The 19,835-nt window shown below is 40.3% G+C and overlaps 1 protein-coding gene across 2 annotated transcripts in view; it reads right to left on the minus strand.

Annotated features, from left to right (window-relative positions):
• Positions 1–2,298: 2,298 nt before the first annotated feature.
• The window catches only part of Sec24AB (Protein transport protein Sec24AB), a 48,873-nt gene continuing 31,336 nt past the window's right edge, over positions 2,299–19,835 (minus strand). For both annotated transcript variants that reach the window (XM_068374985.1, XM_068374984.1), the window contains 4 exons: positions 13,065–13,351; positions 5,936–6,097; positions 5,473–5,756; positions 2,299–4,688 (listed from right to left, as the gene is read on the minus strand). In XM_068374985.1, coding sequence (XP_068231086.1) covers positions 4,577–4,688; positions 5,473–5,756; positions 5,936–6,097; positions 13,065–13,351 — 845 coding nt within the window. In that variant the 3' untranslated portion in view covers positions 2,299–4,576. The remainder of the gene's footprint in view (positions 4,689–5,472; positions 5,757–5,935; positions 6,098–13,064; positions 13,352–19,835) is intronic.

Below are 19,835 nucleotides of genomic sequence, written 5' to 3' on the forward strand. Positions count from 1 at the left end.
ATATTATCTTAATAGGTCAAAACCTATACGAGGACAGTCAGAAGCCTTATGGTGTGCAATCAAGAAACCTTCGATGCCCATGTCCAAAAACGGAGTTTCGTATTATATAAGGCTTCTGATTAGAGAAGCCCATTCTCACATGAAGGATGAAGACCTTGCTTTGCTGAAGGTAAGGACCCACGAAGTGAGAGCCGTAGCCACTTCGATGGCCTTTAATAAGAACCGTTCTCTGCAGAGCATTATGGATGCAACTTATTGGAGGAGCAAGTCAGTGTTTGCATCATTTTATCTTAAAGATGTCCAGTCTCTTTACGAGAACTGCTACACCCTGGGACCATTCGTAGCAGCGAGTGCAGTAGTAGGTGAGGGCTCAGCCACTACATTCCCTTAATCCCATAACCTTTTTAACCTTTCTCTTGAATGCTTTTATTGTTGTTTTTTGGGTTGTTACGGTAGGCTAAGAAGCCTTCCGCATCCTTTTTGATTTGGCGGGTGGTCAATTCATTCTTGAGAAGCGCCTGGGTTAGAGGTTGTGTAGAGGTCCTTTAGTATGGGTTGCAGCCCTGTATACTTTAGCACCTTTGAGTTGATTCAGCCTCCTAAGAGGAACGCTGCGCTCAGTAAGGAAGACGAACTTAATAAAGGCAGAGTAACGGTTCAAGTCGACTTCCTTACCAGGTACTTATTATTTCATTGTTATTCTGAAATAACTGATTATATGAAATACGGGATACTTAGCTATCCTTTAGTCATGTACACTGGTTTTCACCCACCCCCCTGGGTGTGAATCAGCTACATGATTATCGGGTAAGTTTAATATTGAAAAATGTTATTTTCATTAGTAAAATAAATTTTTGAATATACTTACCCGATAATCATGATTTAATTGACCCACCCTTCCTCCCCATAGAGAACCAGTGGACCGAGGAAAAAGTGAGGTGGTGTCAACAAGAAGTACTGCAGTACCTGGCCACAGGTGGCGCTGGTGAGTACACCCCCTTCTAGTATAGTGATAGCTGGCGTATCCCTCCCGTAGAATTCTGTCGGGCAACGGAGTTGACAGCTACATGATTATCGGGTAAGTATATTCAAAAATTTATTTTACTAATGAAAATAACATTTTAGGTATTAGACAACAATATAGAATAAAGGTAGTGGTAAAAATTCCCAGAGCATTGTAACTCTAGTCCCTGCAGCACTGAGATTCAAAGAAATCCATTCCCACAAAAAGCATCGCTCCCAGTGCACATTTACCCCAAGGGACCATGCGGACAAAAGGACCTGTTTAGGAAGTAAAATTCTAAATTCAAGTAACTTCGGATGATCTTTATTGCTATTTGACAGTCTACTGAATAGGTTCTTCCCTGGTTCTTAGGGTAAGCCATGACAGTGAAAACCAACCAACCTGTAAAAGGAAGGTTTACAGACTAATCCACCATATAAAAATATGGTATTCAGCTCATTTTTCTGGCTTATTATTTCAATTTTATCTTTAAAACCACTTTCCACGCAATTACATTTGATTTTGTTCATCTTTGAATAAAGTATACATCATAAACTTTACTTAAATAGACATTGGACTTTTCATAACATCAGCATTACTTTACTATGAAGGCTCCCAATCAGTTATAAACTTTCACTGAAAGAGCTTCTCTTTTGCCTTGTAACAAAGACAAAACTTCACTTTCATGGTATAATCAAGAGCACTGAAAAAAGAAAAAATACTTTCAGAGAACAGAAAGCCATTGGTAAAATTTACAGCCACTTACAAATGCAAGCTGAGCAGGCAAAGTGAAAGAGCAGACAACCTTCTGAAATAAAAATTTATTCCAAGGCATAAAACCCACATTAACTTTTAAAACCTAATTCAGTGAACCTCGCTCATCTTTGACTAGTTTTCCCTTTTAACTGAATTGGTTCCTACTTTATAAATCCTATTGGTTTCCTTTAAGTCTCTGTCTTAATATTCATATTATTCAGTTTCACATTATGCACAAATCTTTCAACATTTTGTTCATTAGCATTTAGAGGTTTGTTTGTTCTAAGGAAAATAAGTGTTGATTACACTAGTTTTCACTTTCAACTACATTGGTTCCTGCTACTTACAAATCCTATTGGCTTCCTGTAAGTCTCCATCTTAATCTTCATGTTATTCAAATTTTCACATTGTGCACAAATCTTTCAAAATTTTGAGGGTGCTTTGTTCTCGGAAAAATAAATTTTGATTACATATTTAATGATTTGACAGTTGAAATTATTTCACTTAAAATTACATTTTACAGGATTTAAAAAAATACCTTAGTTATATAACCTTTTATTGTGCATTATTTGCTTTAGATCACAACTTTCACATCATTCAAAATGTACACCTGATATATGGTTCCAGATGAAACTTTTTACCTCCAGGAAAAGCATACTTTTATTTAAACTGGCGTCACGTTTCATATGACTCCACAACACTTTTCCTAAGCATTAATTCCAAATGAACCTATGAAAAACATTTATGTACAATGCTATATTACACCCATACATACACCAGATTATGAATGCCAGCTCAAGACTAGCATTGCACTCGCCATCTTTAATAGTTTCACAAAAATTCAAGGTTTCTCATTTTAGACACCTTAGGAAATATATGGAAAAAAAATAATAAAATATCTTCCTAACTACACAACAATCAGTAAAAAACTTTTCTTAAGTTGGCTATCATGGCAATCCTCTTAAACTTGTGGAAAAAGTCCCGGGCACCTATAAATGTATGTACTGTATCTATTTATAAAAAGGAAACAAAAGCTACTAAATAGTGAATGCATATACAGAAAAAAAATATATTTATATATATATATTGAGCAGGGATAGGTTTAACAAATAAAATATACACAGAAAACTACCTAAGTTTTTCCACATAAATGTGTAAATAAAATATTAAAAGTACAGTGTGGGGTACGCTGTACAGTACTATTCAATTACTTACATAAAATTATCTACAGGCCACAAATCTTCATGTACACATTGTATTATCCCCTACCTTAAGTCTGTGAATATTCTATAGTATTAAGATCTTGCACAATTTTGTTTTACTTGCGAGTTTCTTGGATGTCAATTTAAAGATTAATGGTCATAATACTAACATTTACTCTGTGTTTGTGTAGGAAATGAAGGAGTTTGCTGTGTCAATTTCACTTTGTGTAATAAACAACAGGATCTAAAAAATAAAAATATAAAGGGGGGATTTTAATCTTAAAAATTGCACAACTGTATTTTATGTGTATGTATTTCTTCATGAGTACACTGCCTTCAGTCTTCTTGGGATATACTGTAATAGCTAAGTCAAATGAGTTCCCATTCAAGTTTATTTTGTCTCCTAGAAAAAAATAAAAAGGGAGAATTCAGTTTCATTGAATTCTACTTATCTTTCTACCGTTAAATACTGTGAAGGTGCAAGATAGCAACATGGATAAATATGAGTATAGTGTACTACCAAATAGATACCATGAAAATGGTTAATAAGATGCATAACTTGGCTTTTGTAACTTGATCGAAGATCCTGTTTCAGTGGCAGTTGTAATACATGCAAATCCACATGCAAATAACTCATGTCATACACTTATAAGAAAAAGGTTTCAAATTACAAACACAGTACATGATCTATCCCTAACAAGTACATCAATGCTTGTGTATCTCAAGGACAAAATTGTGGTCAGTACATAACCAAACATTACCTGCATATGAAGCATACTAAACCAACCAAGGAAAATTCAACCTGCGGCCTTTTAAATAATCGATTTTCTCCGACTTCCCGGTATGAAACTAAACTCAAATTAACCTTGCTACAACATCTAGGGTTCCATTTTTACCGAACTGCTTTAAATTCTAGGGAATGAAAAACTTGAGTTTGTTCTTTTCAACATTTTCACCTTCCAAAATGTCTTCACAGAAATGACACTACTAGAAGAAAATGACATATAAATAAATATAGGATGAGATTTAGCACACACTTACAAGCCACAATGTATGTAGTTGCCAAAGGAAAGCCCTAAATTTCAATATAATTTTCAAATATTTAACCATGCTGTACAAAATACAAATTTCCTTGTATAACTATTTCTGCTTGCACACTTGTTTTCCCTTCCCATATCCTATTCTAAAAAAGTGTGCTGCTAAGTAGATCTAGTTATTCAATGACAATTAAAGCTTTACCAATCATTTAACCCAAGAAGTGAATAACAAATAATTCTCATCAATTTTGTAAATCTCATTTACATAATTTTTTTATAAGCCTAGACTGACAACACTACTATAGAGCTTTTCTCAGGGTATCTTTTTTAGTTAAATATTTTCCAGTAAAATTCTCTACTTAGTAATGCAGCAGCTACTGGCCGACATATGCACAGACATAAGATAGCTTAGCCATATACAGATTTCCTAAACCATGGGATGATAAACAATTTAAATTTACAAATTACCTTGAGAATGAGGCAAGTAGTAGTCATATGATGGAGATAAGTGTATTTGGTTCTCTTAATAGAGTATAAATTGGAAAACATAACAGTTATTACATTTCAACTCTTTTAATCTATTTAACCTGACCCTTCAGGTATTGTAGGAACTCGACGTAAGACTGTGATCCTTCGGTTCTGTCATCCACTAGATGTTGAATAAATAATACTCGCGCAGGATTATCCTCTCTGTAAAGACAAACACTCATAGTTAGTAAATTTGCATTACATGGGCTGCAAGCTTCTCATGTAAAAAGAAAGTAATTAAAAAAATATTTTCGTACTCATCATCAAATAGAAAAGGCTATTTTCTTCAACTGAAATTTCAATGATCTGTCGAATTTAATAAATTCTACCCACCACGTGGTGAGACTACTACTCTGCTACCCACCATCCTTGTACCATTTGGCAAGTACCAAGAGGTTCCAGGCTAAATACATTATCAATTTGCAATTTCTAAGATAAAAATGCATTCGGTAATAGTAAAATAATCTCGCATTCAATATTTACAGACAAAACACTAAGGCCTTGAATTATAATAAAGTAAATGTTGGCAGTTAAAAAAAAACAACTCGGGAAAAAGCTAATGTTGATGCAATCAAATTGCTTACATGGCCGCAAGCTCCAGCCAGAGAAAAAATACCATTCTAGCTATTCCATAAATTCTTGAAGCATAACAGCAACTATCAATCTAGGATACAAGGGATTTAACTATATGTTCTGACTATTATAGAAAAAGAAAGAAATAGTATCTTTCACAAAAGTATTTGGAAACTTTTGAGGTCATCCAGAAAGGAGGTTACTGTACTGTACTTCAACAAAGTCAATAGTTCAAACTTTGATATTTTAAGACAAGCTTTACAATTTTTGGTACTATACCTTAATTAAAACTTATTTACTAGGCATAACTAGCAATTCAATTGTTTTCAAGCAACATTATTATTCAATAAAAAGCAAAAGGTGAAGCACTTACTTCAAAACCAAGACAGGTGCAGGATACGGCTTCTTACTCTGAAGATACCCAATGAAGTTACGGAGTAATAAGGACATGTTTGAATCTAGAATAGGTAAAGAATCATCATACATAGGTTGAGGAATAGCGGCATAACTGGGAACTCCTAGCGTTCCCTCAACCCATTCTGACGATATGCCTGAACGGACATAAATGTATATTGTGTCGCCAGCATCCATAAGAAAAGCACCGTACCGGTCTAGGCGTTCAGCAGACAGGTGAAGACGTCCAGGTTGAGGAACAACCTAAGAAAAAACATTTATTCCATGTATTACAGTGTTCTCGACAAAACTCATGACAGCACTTGATGGACTGGCATTCATGACTATCCCCCACGACAATATCATCAACACAGAGCATGCAAGTGTTAAAAAATTTAAGAGGGTGAAAATAAGCAACCTGTTCAAAGACCCAAACCACTCACCTGATCATCAATGTTCAATGCTCCCTTTTCAGACAAGGCATTTACAGGGTATAAATCTGGATATACAACGTTCATCAAGTGTCGCAAAGGTAAAGTCTTGAGTTCACACATTGCGAACATTCTATCATCTAGCTTTGTGCTTAAACCTCCTCGGAAAGCAATCTGTAATTAAAGGAAACACGATTGAGTTAGTTGCAAAGAGCCAAGTGGAAAATGGATGACAAGTAGAACAGAAATCAGAGATGGGGACAGGATAAAAGCTTCCAAAATCCAATTCTTCAGGGAAGTATTAAGACTCAAATAAACTAAGTTTATAAACTGGCCTCACTATGAAAAAACCCTAAGAAGCAGTGTTTTAAATATGTTATTTTCCTTAGTAAAATAAATTTTTGAATATACTTACCCGATGATCATATAGCTGTCAGCTCTGCTGCCCGACAGAAAAAACCTACGGGCGGAATACGCCAGCGATCGCTATACAGGTGGGGGTGTACATCAACAGCGCCATCTGTCAAGTAGGTACTCAAGTACTCGATGTCAACAAGAACCAATTTTCTCCTCTGTCCCCTGGGTCTCTATTGGGGAGGAAGGGTGGGTCCTTTAATTTATGATCATCGGGTAAGTATATTCAAAAATTTATTTTACTAAGGAAAATAACATTTTCCAATATTAAACTTACCCGATGATCATATAGCTGATTCACACCCAGGGGGGTGGGTAGAGACCAGCATTACATGTTGACATATTATGAGCTAAGTATTCCGTATTTCATTTTAGCAGTTATTCAAAATAACAAGCATAAAATAAATAAGTACCTGGTAAGGAAGACGACTTGAACAATTACTCTGCCTTTTTAAGTACGTCTTCCTTACTGAGCCTCGCGATCCTCATAGGATGCTGAGCGACTCCTAGGAGCTGAAGTATGAAGGGTTGCAACCCATACTAAAGGTCCTCTAATCTAGGCGCTTCTCAAGAAATGATTTTGACCACCCGCCAAATCAAGTAGGATGCGAAAGGCTTCTTAGCCTTCCGGACAACCCAAAAATATTTCAAGAGAAAGATTAAAAAGGTTCTGGAATTAGGGAATTGTAGTGGTGGAGCCCCCACCACTACTGCACTCGTTGCTACGAATGGTCCCAGAGTGTAGCAGTTCTCGTAAAGAGACTGGACATTCTTAAGATAAAAGACGCGAACACTGATTTGCTTTTCCAATAGGTTGCGTCGAATATACTTTGCAGAGATCTATTTTGTTTAAAGGCCACGGAAGTTGTGACAGCTCTAACTTCGTGTGTCCTTACCTTCAGCCAAGCTTGGTCTTCCTCATTCAGAAGGGAATGAGCTTCTCGTATTAACAGTCTGATAAAATAGGATAAAGAATTCTCTGACATAGGCAAAGATGGATTCTTAACTGAACACCATAAAGCTTCAGACGGGCCTCGTAAAGGTTTTTTAAAAAAGAACTTAAGAGCTCTTACAGGACATAATAATCTTTTTAGTTCATTTCCAACCATACGATAAGCTTGGAATATCGAACGATATTGGTCAAGGCCGAGAAGGCAGCTCGTGTTTGGCTAGAAAACCAAGTTGTAGAACATGTAGCCGTTTCGGATGAGAATCCGATGTTCTTGCTGAAGGCATGAATCTCACTGACTCTTTTAGCTGTGGTTAAGCATATCAGGAAAAGAGTCTTAAAGGTGAGATCTTTCAGGGAGGCTGATTGAAGTGGTTCGAACCTGTCTGACATAAGGAATCTTAGAACCACTTCTAAGTTCCAACCAGGTGTAACCAAACGACGCTCCTTCGTGGTCTCAAAAGACTTAAGGAGGTCCTGTAGATCTTTATTGTTGGAAAGATCTAAGCCTCTGTGACGGAAGACTGATGCCAACATGCTTCTGTAACCCTTGATAGTGGGAGCTGAAAGAGATCGTTCTTTCCTCAGATATAAGAGGAAGTCAGCTATTTGAGTTACAGAGGTACTGGTCGAGGATACGGATACTGACTTGCACCAGTTTCGGAAGATTTCCCACTTTGATTGGTAGACTCTAAGGGTGGATGTTCTCCTTGCTCTAGCAATCGCTCTGGTTGCCTCCTTCGAAAAACCACTAGTTCTCGAGAGTCTTTCGATATTCTGAAGGCAGTCAGACGAAGAGCGTGGAGGCCTTGGAGTACCTTCTTTACGCGTGGCAGATGTAGCAGGTCCACCCTTAGGGGAAGTGTTCTGGGAACGTCTACTAGCCATCGAAGTACCTCGGTAAGTTATTCTCTCGCGGGCCAGAGGGAAGCAACTAGCGTCAACTTTGTCCCTTCGTGAGAGGCGAACTTCTGCAGTACCTTGTTGACAATCTAGAACGGAGGGAATGCATATAGATCTAGATGAGACCAATCTAGTAGAAAGGCATCTATATGAACTACTGCTGGGTCCGGGATAGGTGAGCAAAGTATTGGGAGCCTCTTGGTCATCGAGGTTGCGAAGAGATCTATGGTTGGCAGGCCCCAGGTGGCCCAAAGTCTCTTGCATACATCCTTGTGGAGGGTCCAATATGTTGGAATTATTTGTCCCTTCCTACTGAGACAATCTGCTATGACATTCAAGTTGCCTTGGATGAACCTCGTTACTAGTGAAAAGTCTAGACCTGTTGAACAGGAGAGGTCACTTGCGAACTCGTACCATGTCAGAGAGTAGGTCCCTCCTTGCTTGGAGATGTACGTCAAAGCAGGGAGTTGACCGTGTTCACCTCCACCACTTTGCTTCGAAGGAGAGACCTGAAGCTTTTCCAGGTCAGACGTACTGCCAGAAGCTTCTTGCAGTTGAAATGCATTGTCCTTTGACTCGAGTTCCATAATCCCGAGCATTCCCTACCGCCTAATGTCGCACCCCAGCCTACGTCCGATGCGTCCGAGAAGAGAACGTGGTTGGGAGTCTGAACAGTCAGGGGAAGACCCTTTCAAAGGTTGATAAAGTCCTTTCACCAAGTCAGACCAGACTTTATCTTTCCGGAAACCGGGATCGAGACCGCTTCTAGCGTCTTGTCCTTTTCCAGTGAAAAGCTAGATGATACAGAAGAGGACGGAGGTGTAGTCTTCCAAGTGACACAAATTGAACCACGGATGACAGTGTCCTAACCAGACTCATCCACAGCCTGACAGGGCAGTGTTCCTTCTTCAGCATCTTCTGGATGGATAGCAGGGCTGGGGGTTGATCGTCTTTTTCAGCAATGTCCTCATCAGAGGGTTCCTCATCCGAAACTGATGAGGAAACGGCAACGGAGTGGGCAACGTCTGACTCGCTGAATCCGGTCGCACTGGTGGATGCGTGACGGAGCCGGACACAAGATCATGGTACTGCTGCACAGTCTGTGAACTGTCAACCATGGGGACGCGAGGAAGTACAGCGTCAACCCGAAACTGTCTAGACTGTCTGGGTTGTGCAGTCAACCCCCTACCGGGTTGCTGAGGTTGCCGCACTGCGTCACAACAAGTCACCTCTGCTGGTTGTTGAACGTCTTCCTAGTGACACACTGAACGTCCACAACCACCTCCGAGAGTCGCTTAACGTCAACGTGCGACTGGCAACCCACACTGGGTCGCACCGGTGGAGGAACCATCTCAACTGGCGGACGTGAGTAGGATACCTCAGCGTCAACAGTGCGTACAACCAACCGGTAGGAAGGTTGTTGGCTAGAAGGTTCTTCTCCGTAAAAAATCCTCTATCAAGGACACAAGCTTGGACTGCATGTCTTGCAACAAAGCCCATTAGGGTCTATGGGAGCAGGTGTGGCAACAGACGGGGTTAGCGACTGAAGCGGAACCATTTACCATCCCTGGAAGCATTGTTATGCTTTAATTAAAGTCCATAGGAGGCTAAGCAGCTAAAGGCTCCTCTCCAAATGACAGAGTCCTCAAAGGAATATTAGAAGGAGGGAGAACAGCACTTTCTCATCTACAGGAACCATGTCCGAGAAAAGCTAGGTTATCTCAGTGAGGGTCTCACTGGTGCATAAGCAGCAGACCAGAAGGCAACGTTATGTAACTGCTTGACAGTCTGTGAACTGTCAAAAACTGAACTGTCAACTACAACAGGTGCGCGAGGACATACAGCACTGGTGCATTAGTAGCAGACCAGAAGGCAACGTCATGTAACTGCTTGACAGTCTGTGAGCTGGCAACAACCAAAGCTGTGTGGGGAAGCCTCAACTCCTGACTGACTAGTCTGCTGCGGGCGAGTGGCGGTAACCACAGTGGGTTGCGGAGGCTGACACACCGTGTCAAAACACGGCAGCTTGTGGTAGCTCACGCACGGCAACGGAGTGCTCCGTGTGTCTGTGGGAGTCAGCATGCGTCTGGCAGGGTCGACTGCGCATGGGTGGAGGAGCTCTCACAACAAGAGTGTGGGAGCAGGCAGCCATGCTGGGCACACAACCGTGGCAGGTTGTAGGCAAACGGGAGCATCGTCAACCTTTTCCGCAGTCGGAGTGTGGGAGCAGGCAACAACCAAAGCGGAGTGGTGGTGCGTGGTGGGGACTGCCGTGGGTTGCGGAAACTAACGCATCGCGTCAAAACACGGCAGCTTGACTCCACCTTCCCACTGCTGATGCGGTAGCTCACACATGTTAACGGAGGGAGCCGCACGTCGGCTAACGTTAACATGCGTCTGGCAGGGTCGATTGCGCATCGGAGGTGGAGCTCTCCGCAGCCGGAGTGTGGGAGCAGGCAGCCTCAGCGTGAGCTGGGCGCACAACCGTGGCAGGTTGTAGGCTAACGAGAGCAGTGTAAACCTTCTCCGCACGAAACTCCTGCATAACCGCAGCTAACTGAGTCTGCATAGACTGCAGTAAAGACCACTTAGGGTCTACAAAAAACGGCAACAAACGGAGCTACTGTCCGTTGTGACTGAGGGTCTAAAACAGCTGGTGTGGCAACAGACGGAGTTACTGCCTGTTGCGGTACCACCTTGCCTCTCTTGGGAGGTGTGCAGTCGTCGGATGACTGCAGCGAGTCCGAACTGACCCAGTGGCTACACCTAGGCCGTTGGACTTGCGCGGAAGGGACCGACTTGCACTTAAAAGCTGCAAGATTTGGTCCATGGTTTCTACGAGAAACCTCTTCCGCAGACGAGGAATAAATGGGCTCTCTCGTCTTTGTGTGGGTGGGGCGATCTCACGTCGGCAACGTGTGTAGATACGCCCGAAACCACGGAGGGAAAAACGTCTGTTCGTCGATCAAGGCCTGTGGAACCCATAAGTCGTTCGACATTACTTCTCCCCTGGGCTTGGGAGCTTGTAAGAGGTCCCGGACTAGGTGAACAACTGGCACGAACAGACGAACCCTCGGACGCAACACTGTAACACTTTGCGCATATCACTTTATCACTTTTGATTTTCTGTTTGCACTTATTTCACTGAAATCGAAACTTTAACTGATTTCTACCTGAAACACGCAATCCTATCCTTCATTAAAAGGTAGTAATTGCGAAAACAGTTTTACAATGCAACAGAAAAACATAAATAAAGATAAAGAATTCAGTGGCTGGAAAAGAGACTAAACACTAGATCAAATAAACTACGTTTACAATCTCTCACCGCATAAAGCCTGGGAACAAGAATAAAACTCTAGAAACGTTTTACCTTCTTCCCCTACAGCGACTAGGGAGAAGAGTAAAAAACGAATTCAGTGGCTGGAAAAGATACTAAACACTAGATCAAATAAACTACGTTTACAATCTCTCACCGCATAAAGCCTGGGAACAAGAATAAAACTCTAGAAACGTTTTACCTTCTTCCCCTACAGCGACTAGGGAGAAGAGTAAGAAACGAGAACAACGTTACCCGCTTGAACGAAACGTTTATTCTCCTCTCTCTCTCTCTTCTCTCTTGACTTAGCACCTGAGAGAAGTGCCCAATTATATATCGTTAAAACATGTTATTTGCTAAAGGAAAAAACTGAAAGGTTTCCCAAATAAAAAGTTCCTTTATTTAGAATTTAAACCATTTAAGCTAAGAAAGAATGAACGAAACGCTAGAATCGGTTTACTCTTACTGCAACGTGAAACCGTGATACACTCTCTCTCTATCGTAACGATAGAGCGCATGTTGAACGTTCTGAACGTCAACAACTGCGGAGACTAAAAAACTAAACGTTAGTTCATCTTTGAAAACAGTACGAGACTATCAAAGAAATTCTTTCATAAAACATTAAAATTAAAAAAGTATTAAATTCTTAAAAGGTTAAATACGATATGACGGGCTCAATGTTAATTAACCTAGGTTCCAAGTAAGGACCGCCTACTCTCAGGAAAGGTCTATATAAACAAACATAAAAATTAATTTTTATAAGTTTATAATAAATGGAAAGTTAATCGAAGAGGCCTATAAAGGCGGAGAGATATAAAATAAATAGATCTATACTTGTTAAGCAAAATTACCAAAAACCTAAACACACTTCCGTCTAAGGGAAGGGTCGGCCATTTAAAAGTGAAAGAGAGTCCATACTCTCTTCGTCACCATAAATAAATCTATCCAAAACGAGTTCAAGTTTTGAAATGAAGATAAAACCCCTGCATAGCGAAAGCTCAAAACTGGAATAGTGTACTTCACCAAATCGTTGTGAAAACAAATCCAGTTAGGGACGGCGTATTTAGTAGGTCTTGCCTTTGGCACGACAGAGAGAAAATTGGTTCTTGTTGACATCGAGTACTTGAGTACCTACTTGACAGATGGCGCTGTTGATGTACACCCCCACCTGTATAGCGATCGCTGGCGTATTCCGCCCGTAGGTTTTTTCTGTCGGGCAGCAGAGCTGACAGCTATATGATCATCGGGTAAGTTTAATATTGGAAAATAATCAATACATCTTCAAAATTGGTTATATTTTTTATCAAAACTGGAATTTAAATTAATCTTAACTAATTTAAATAAACAAAATTGCAATAAAAAAGTATATATACTGTATATAAACAAGACTATAGTACTGTACATTTAAAACTACACTGTATTAAACCATGACTGTCATATGAAAAATTTCAAATTTTTACTATAACACATAACTAGTCTAATAATATACTTAGGATAGGTAACTAGATGCATACCACTAAAACTAAGTTATACATAACTATGTATATATCAAAACTTACAGACTTAAGTAGTGCTAATGTGTACAAAGGAAGTAACTGTAGAGCAGGAGGCGCTTCAATTGTTCCATGAGCAGGATTGGACAACCCAACCTTGAACGCACAAAGCGCATCTACACATGCATTCACCAGTGCTTCTCGAGCATCTGACATTGATGATGTCAAACACCTGTCAACAGCCATTTTAGACAGCAGAGCTATCATAGCTTGTTGATCGACAGAAGTTACAACTTCATGGACATTGGGATTGACAGGCAAGCACAGTGTGTGAACTCTGATACGGCGTTCACCTGCAAAGTAAGTATTTAGTACATTACTTCACCAAGTCTATAGTAAAAAAAAAAAAAAATTGATGTCTACAAAGATTAAAATAAAAAGGGCATATAATTTTGCAAGGTTAGGTTTGTCAGGTCCTTTTGTCATCAATAAAAAGAACTAGGTTTTTAGGTTTCACAAAAATGTGACCTTATCCCTGGTTTTACACTTTCCAAAAATTTTCACTATCAAATACATGATATACGAGTCATTATTCCATTTTTACGGTTGCTATTCTTAAAAAAATCAAAATATATATTAAGGAAATTTCAACAAAGCAATCCAATTTGCACACAATAAATCATTTGAATATTCAAGAAACAGTAACGAGGTGTGGAGAAAAAAAAAAAAAAAACATTCAACTATCAGTCCTGTTCACAGTTAAGTCTTACATGCTGAAAGTGGGTTAACCTTCTTTGATAACAAATGTCAGTTGTCCTTAAATCCTATAAATGTTAGCATGTATGTAATGTACTGTATATGCCTGACAACTTCTTCCTCAAAATAACAGGACTGATTTCAATCAAAATTTCCAGAGTTGAGAGATAAAGATTAGGTGGCAAAACGGGTGCACTGCTAAGCATTGACAGATTGAACTTTTGTTACTGACTGCATTTCCCTTGTCATAATTTTATTCCATGAAAAATGCCCCCAAAATCATCTTGCATCTTAACATTAAGATAAAGTTGTACAGGGGAGTTAGACATCCATCAAACACCTAAGTAATGACACACAAGCACTTACACTTGCCAAACAAAGTATAAGCCTACAATTATCATTCCTATGCAATAAATTTATTTTGGTATTGCTTTTGTTTAATGAAGGTAATAAAATATTTGTTGGTTTTGATGGTTCATCATCACATGCAAACATGACAACTAATGGCATCCTAGCAGATAACGCTAGGATGAATGAGTTGTTTATGCAGTATTTATCTATTATCTCATTTTGTTGATATTTTGTATGAAAGCAATATTTTGATACAACTTTTAACGTATTACCAAAGTTCAGAAATGAAAGATAGACAGACAGTTGCTGAATGGTACCTTAAAAAACATTTCACTGTGAGTTGAGTGCAATGTTACCTAGTTAGCAGTAAAGTAACTAGACCTAGAGTCACACAAACAGCAGCAAAAATATTTCATCTAGTGGATCTCTTTAATCGATAATTAATTTAGTATGAAAATGTGTACATGAGAAATACGGGAAATATTAACGGAATTTTACTTCCTTATTGAAATTTGATCAGGAATACTTTGCACCACTGCTTTCATGTAACGACACACTTGAAAATTGATTGATTATCAGTTATATGTCATCCTGGTGTTAAGCATTGTGGTGGAAACTACGACTGGTTTAGTGGTTTATATGAGTATGTAATAAAATTTGGATAGCTGGTGCACATCTAATTAACATTAACTTTACATATTTCATAATACACCCAAAAGTATGAAAATTTACTGTACCGGACAAAAAATCGCACTGCAATCGCTGACTAGAAATTGCTGCTATGATAGGTTACAAAATCAATTTTTTTTCCAAAAACTGCTTGGGTAATTAAAGGGCGAGTTCTACCCCTTTTAACATTTGTATGACATGGTAAATACTCTCATTATGAGGAGAGAGCAAAGTGACTGAAGAAAAACCTTTGGTACGAGTACTGGGGAAGGAAAACAGTTCACTGGTGTGAAGATTACCAGGAAGCAGTTTACATTGTGAGAAGTACCGTGACTAGTAATACTCTCAAAGGAAGTTTTTTTCTATGGTAATATTACAGGTGTCCCACTAGACTAGCAAGATCAACATTAGAGTACCCCATTCCCATGAAAATACTAAAGTGGCTTCAGTGGCCCAGATTATTACAGTTATAAATCAATTTAGATACACCATACAGTGATTTCTAGGTTAACTAAAAATGGATGTTTTTCTTTAATCAAGAGTGAAAAATGGAACAAGTATTTTAACAGGGGAAAAAAAAAAAAACACCCACCACCAGAACATAACTGGGGTGAACACTTGTCAATAGCTAGTTCCACTTGAACATTGGGCAGGTTCTTCAACTTTTTATTGTAGAAGCATACAGCTGAATCCTTGCTAGTAGCTAGTAGAGGCTCAAGATATGTAAGCCAACCCTGTTAAGCCACAATGGTGCAATGGAAGGCAGGGCTAAACAACTCTTACAAAGATGCGTAACATGGCTTCCTATTTCTACACTGCCAAGTCCAGTGGTGTTGAATAATAAACTGGAAGATCCTAGCAAACAAGTCCATTAAAGTCATAAACCATAAGTTCTGAAAAGCCTTGAATATTTCTGTACCCACTGAACAATTTGGTGCCAGTACTTGCTTAGCTTTGTTGATAACTGTTTATGCTCATATGTTCCCACAGACACAACTGGATGATTTTAAAGCTATAAAACAAAAGCTCAATACATAGGACAATGTTTCATGACATAATGAAGCAACTTTTTGAGTGTTTGATTCAATACAAGAAAATTTATTCTAATTTATGAAAATTCAATCTGACAACTTAGCATTGGGAACAGGGATTGGTCTGACAATTGTTTCAAGAGGAACCAGAGACTGCATGCACTAGAGAACAGGGAATGGTCAAAACAATTTACTAGGGACCAGAAGCTCTACATGCAATGGAGAATGCTTCTCATTGTGGTAACTGGCCTGAAAGAGTCACATCACTGGGAGAATCAAGAGAGAGAAAAAAAAAAAGCAGCAGCAGCAAATTCCAAAAGTCACTGGACTGTTTATTAACATTTTCTTGAATATTGTATTAATGGAAATATTTCATCACACACAAGTCACTATTTCACAACTAGTTTCAATTTATAAATGGTAACTTACTAAAGTATTAAGCACCTTAATAATTTCAATCTCTGCAGTTTACTATACTTAATTTCTGTTAATTTAGTGGGTTGTGGTAGCCCATTGGAAATATCCCTGCCTGACAATCTGCTGGACTGGGGTTAGAGACCCACTCAAGCTCAATAGTTTGTTGTAGTGTCTGCAACCTCGCCATACTTGTGAGCTAAGGAGGGGAGGGGGCTTGGGAGAACTTCCTGGTCCTAGCTTAGGTACTGATCATATATAAAAATGGCATGTCTCTTGGGCATTATCTTTGTCCCTTGCCTCTGCCATTCATGAGCACCCATAAAAACCATGAAAATTTAGTAAATCCTTCATGATTTTTATTTCCCGTATTCCCCATGGCCCCTATGACATCGACTTTTTGGGTCACTTCTGCCCTAAAAATTGAACACCTGTTGCACAGAAAAATTATATTTTAATTATAAAATAAATTTTTGAATATACTTACCCGGTGAATATATAATAGCTGAGCCTCCGGCGGCTCGACAGAAAAACACACAAAAACTCGCGAGCGATCGCTATGAAGGTTGCGGGTGTGCCCACTAGCGCCAACTATCGGCCAGATACCGCATATACATGTAAACAGACCCAATTTTTCTCATCCCGCTGGGTCTCTATCGGGGAGGAATAGCCTTTAATTTATATATTCACCGGGTAAGTATATTAAAAAATTTATTTTATAATTAAAATATCATTTTTAAATATTTAACTTAGCCGGTGAATATATAATAGCTGATTCACACCCATGGTGGTGGGTAGAGACCAGAGTTAATTAAGTTTACACCGTATATGCTTAGAGTTTTTGACAGTTATATCATAACAAAACCCAAATATATAAAGGTACCTGGTAAGGAAGTTGACTTAGACGATTACTCTGCCTTATTAGTCTGTCTTCCTCACAAAGCCCAGCGATCCTCTTAGGATGCTGAAAGACTCCCAGGAGCTGAAGTATTAAGGGCTGCAACCCATACAACAGGACCTCATCAAACCCCTAATCTGGGCGCTCTCAAGAAATGACTTTGACCACCCGCCAAATCAACCAGGATGCGAAAGGCTTCTTAGCCTTCTGTACAACCCAAAAAACAATATTAAAAACATTTCAAGAGACAGATTAAAAAGGATATTGGAATTAGGGTAATGTAGTGGTAGAACCCTCACCCACTACTGCAACGAATGGACCCAGTGTGTAGCAGTCCTCGTAAAGAGTCTGGACATCTTTTAAGTAAAATGACGCGAACACTGACTTGCTTCTCCAAAAAGTCGCGTCCATAATACTTTGCAGAGATCTATTTTGCTTGAAGGCCACGGAGGTTGCTATAGCTCTAACTTCGTGCGTCTTAACCTTAAGCAAAACATCGGTCTTTCTCATTCAAGTGAGAATGAGCTTCTCGTATTAAAAATCTGATAAAATATGACAAAGCATTCTTTGACATAGGCAATGATGGTTTCTTAACTGAGCACCATAATGCCTCAGATTTACCTCGTAATGACTTAGTACGAGCTAAATAGAACTTAAGAGCTCTAACAGGACATAATACTCTTTCCAGTTTGTTGCCTACGATCTCTGATAAGCAAGGAATATCAAAAGATTTAGGCCAAGGACGAGAAGGCAGTTCATTTTTGGCCAGGAAACCAAGTTGAAGTGAACAAGTGGCTTTTTCTGTAGAAAAGCCGATGTTCTTACTGAAGGCATGAAGTTCACTGACCCTTTTAGCCGAAGCCAAGCACACTAGGAAAAGTGTCTTGAGGGTGAGATCCTTCAGGGAGGCTGAATGTAATGGCTCAAACCTGTCTGACATGAGGAACCTTAGGACCACGTCTAAGTTCCATCCAGGAGTTGCCAAACGACGTTCCTTAGAGGTCTCGAAAGACTTAAGGAGATCTTGGAGATCTTTATTGTTGGAAAGATCTAAGCCTCTATGTCGAAAGACCGAAGCCAACATGCTCCTGTAGCCCTAAAGCGTGGGAGCTGAAAGGGAGCGAACCTTTCTCAGATGTAAAAGAAAATCTGCGATTTGGGCTACAGAGGTACTGGACGGGGACACAGATGGTTACTTGCACCAGTCTCGAAAGACTTCCCACTTCGACTGGTATACTCTAATGGTAGAAGCTCTCCTCGCTCTTGCAATCGCACTGGCTGCCTCCTTCGAAAAGCCTCGAGCTCTTGAGAGTCTTTCGATAGTCTGAAGGAAGTCAGATGAAGAGCGGGGAGGCTTTGATGGACATTCTTTACGTGGGGCTGACGTAACAGATCTACCCTTAGAGGAAGACTTCTTGGAAAGTCTACCAGCCATTGAAGTACCTCGGTGAACCACTCTCTCGCGGGCCAGAGGGTAGCAACCAACATCAACCTTGTCCCTTCGTGAGAGGCGAACTTCTGCAGTACCTTGTTGACTATCTTGAATGGTGGGAATGCATATAAGTCCAGAAGAGACCAATCCAATAGAAATGCGTCTATGTGGATTGCTTCTGTATCTAGGACTGGAGAGCAATAGATTGGTAACCTTTTGGTCAACGAGGAGGCAAAGAGGTCTATGGTGGGTTGACCCCAAGTAGCCCAAAGATTCTTGCCCACGTCCTTGTGGAGGGACCATTCCGTGGGTATCACCTGACCCCTCCGACTGAGACAGTCTGCCAAGACGTTCAAGTCCCCCTGGATGAATCTCGTCAACAGGGAGATGCCTCGATTTCTTGACCATATGAGAAGGTCCCTTGCGATCTCGAGCAGCGTGAAGGAGTGTGTGCCTCCTTGCTTGGAGATGTACGCCAAAGCTGTGGTGTTGTCTGAGTTGACCTCTACCACTTAGTTTCGAAGAAAGCTTTCGAATATCATCAAGGCCAAGTGGACTGCTAATAGCTCCTTGCCGTTGATGTGCATGCTCTTTTGACTTGAGGTCCACAGACCCGAGCATTCCCGACCGTCCAGGGTCGCACCCCAACCCAAATCCGACGCGTCTGAGAACAACACGTGGTTTGGGTTCTTGACTGCTAGGGATAGTCCCTCTCTCAGACTGATATTGCTGTCCCACCATTTCAGGCATGCCTTTACTGGTTTGGAGACTGGGAATGATACCGTCTCTAACGTCTTGTCCTAGTTCCAGTGAGAGGCTAGATGGTACCGGAGAGGCAGAAGGTGTAGTCTCCCTAGTGAGACGAACTGCTCCAGGGATGAGAGAGTCCCTACGAGACTGTTCCAACTCCTGACTGAACAAACGTTCTCTTTTCAGCATTAGTTGGACTTCGAGCAGGGCTTGTTCTATTCGGGTGGCAGACGGAAAAGCCCGAAAAAAAACTGGACTGCGAATCTCCATCCCCAAATATAGAATAATCTGGGATGGGATCAGTTGGGACTTTTAGGTTGACCAAAAGTCCCAACTCCCTGGTCAGACTCAACGTCCAATGTAGATCCTGCAGACAGCGAAGACTGGACGATGCTCTGAGAAGCCAGTCGTCCAAGTACAGGGAGGCTCGGATCCCCGATAGATGGAGGGATTTTGCCACACTCCTCATGAGCCTCGTAAACACGAGAGGAGCAGGACTGAGGCCAAAGCACAGGGCTCGAAACTGGTACCCCACA

The sequence above is a fragment of the Palaemon carinicauda genome, chromosome 6 (genome assembly GCF_036898095.1).
Source record: "Palaemon carinicauda isolate YSFRI2023 chromosome 6, ASM3689809v2, whole genome shotgun sequence".
In the NCBI taxonomy this organism is placed as follows: domain Eukaryota; kingdom Metazoa; phylum Arthropoda; class Malacostraca; order Decapoda; family Palaemonidae; genus Palaemon; species Palaemon carinicauda.